General features: G+C 35.2%; 1 protein-coding gene across 1 annotated transcript in view; it reads left to right on the top strand.

Moving 5' to 3' along the window:
• prl2 (prolactin 2) overlaps nucleotides 1–816 on the top strand; it is a 3842-nt gene extending 3026 nt beyond the window's left edge. Inside the window, exon 5 of the mRNA XM_016443097.1 lies at nucleotides 542–816. Coding sequence (XP_016298583.1) covers nucleotides 542–733 — 192 coding nt within the window. The 3' untranslated portion in view covers nucleotides 734–816. The remainder of the gene's footprint in view (nucleotides 1–541) is intronic.

The following is an 816-nucleotide window of genomic DNA, read 5'->3' as shown; positions in this document are numbered from 1 at the left end:
TCTGCAATATAATATAGAGTGAAAAATTTAAGGGTGTCTGAATACTTTCCGTACCCACTGTATATATATATATATAAATTTAATTTTAATTACTAAAAACTTGTAGTTAAAAAAAAATGTGACATGGAGAAGAAAATTAAATAATTTTGCCTATTGCATTTTCTAAATTTTAACAAAACTTTTAGTGTTTGCTGCATTTTCCAAGCTTAACCATTCAGCTTTACTCAAGTTCTGGCAAGACAATATGAATATAATAAATATTTTCTTTAATTAATGGGAAATGTTTAGTTATCCAATAACAAAACCAGCACTTGACCTTAAACTATTAGGTTCCTACTAAGTGATATTTTATGACAAATTAATCAAACATATAAATTAATCAAACATTGGAACAGGGTTGCAAAAATTAAAATAAAGTAAAATATTCCATTGGACCTGCTGTGGTTGACAATAAACGGTTTGTGAACTTTCTGTAACCTATTTGTGGAAAATGCCTAAAACGCTGTGATTCATTCATTGTTCTCTCTTGTCCTCTTGTCAGATGCGAGTACTGGGAATGCTCGGCAACTCTGTGACAGGTCTGTCTGCGGCAGAAGCCATGCTTCCTCTCTCTGACAGCGGAGAGGCCATGAGCGACTACGAGCTCCTGTACTGCTTTCGACGTGATTCGAACAAAGTCCAGAACTATCTAAAGATCCTTAAGTGCAGAATTGTACCGGAGCACGACTGTTAGGAAAAAAAAAACATTGGCCTTTCACCTGCACTACTGGACAGCACAAAGGACACATGCTGGTCCACAGTTATCAAGCATGTTTG

The sequence above is a fragment of the Sinocyclocheilus anshuiensis genome, unplaced genomic scaffold, assembly GCF_001515605.1.
Source record: "Sinocyclocheilus anshuiensis isolate Anshui unplaced genomic scaffold, SAMN03320099.WGS_v1.1 scaffold916, whole genome shotgun sequence".
Classification (NCBI taxonomy): Eukaryota; Metazoa; Chordata; class Actinopteri; order Cypriniformes; family Cyprinidae; genus Sinocyclocheilus; species Sinocyclocheilus anshuiensis.
Note: the sequence above shows the minus strand (reverse complement) of the source record. Positions and strands in the feature narration are given on the sequence as shown.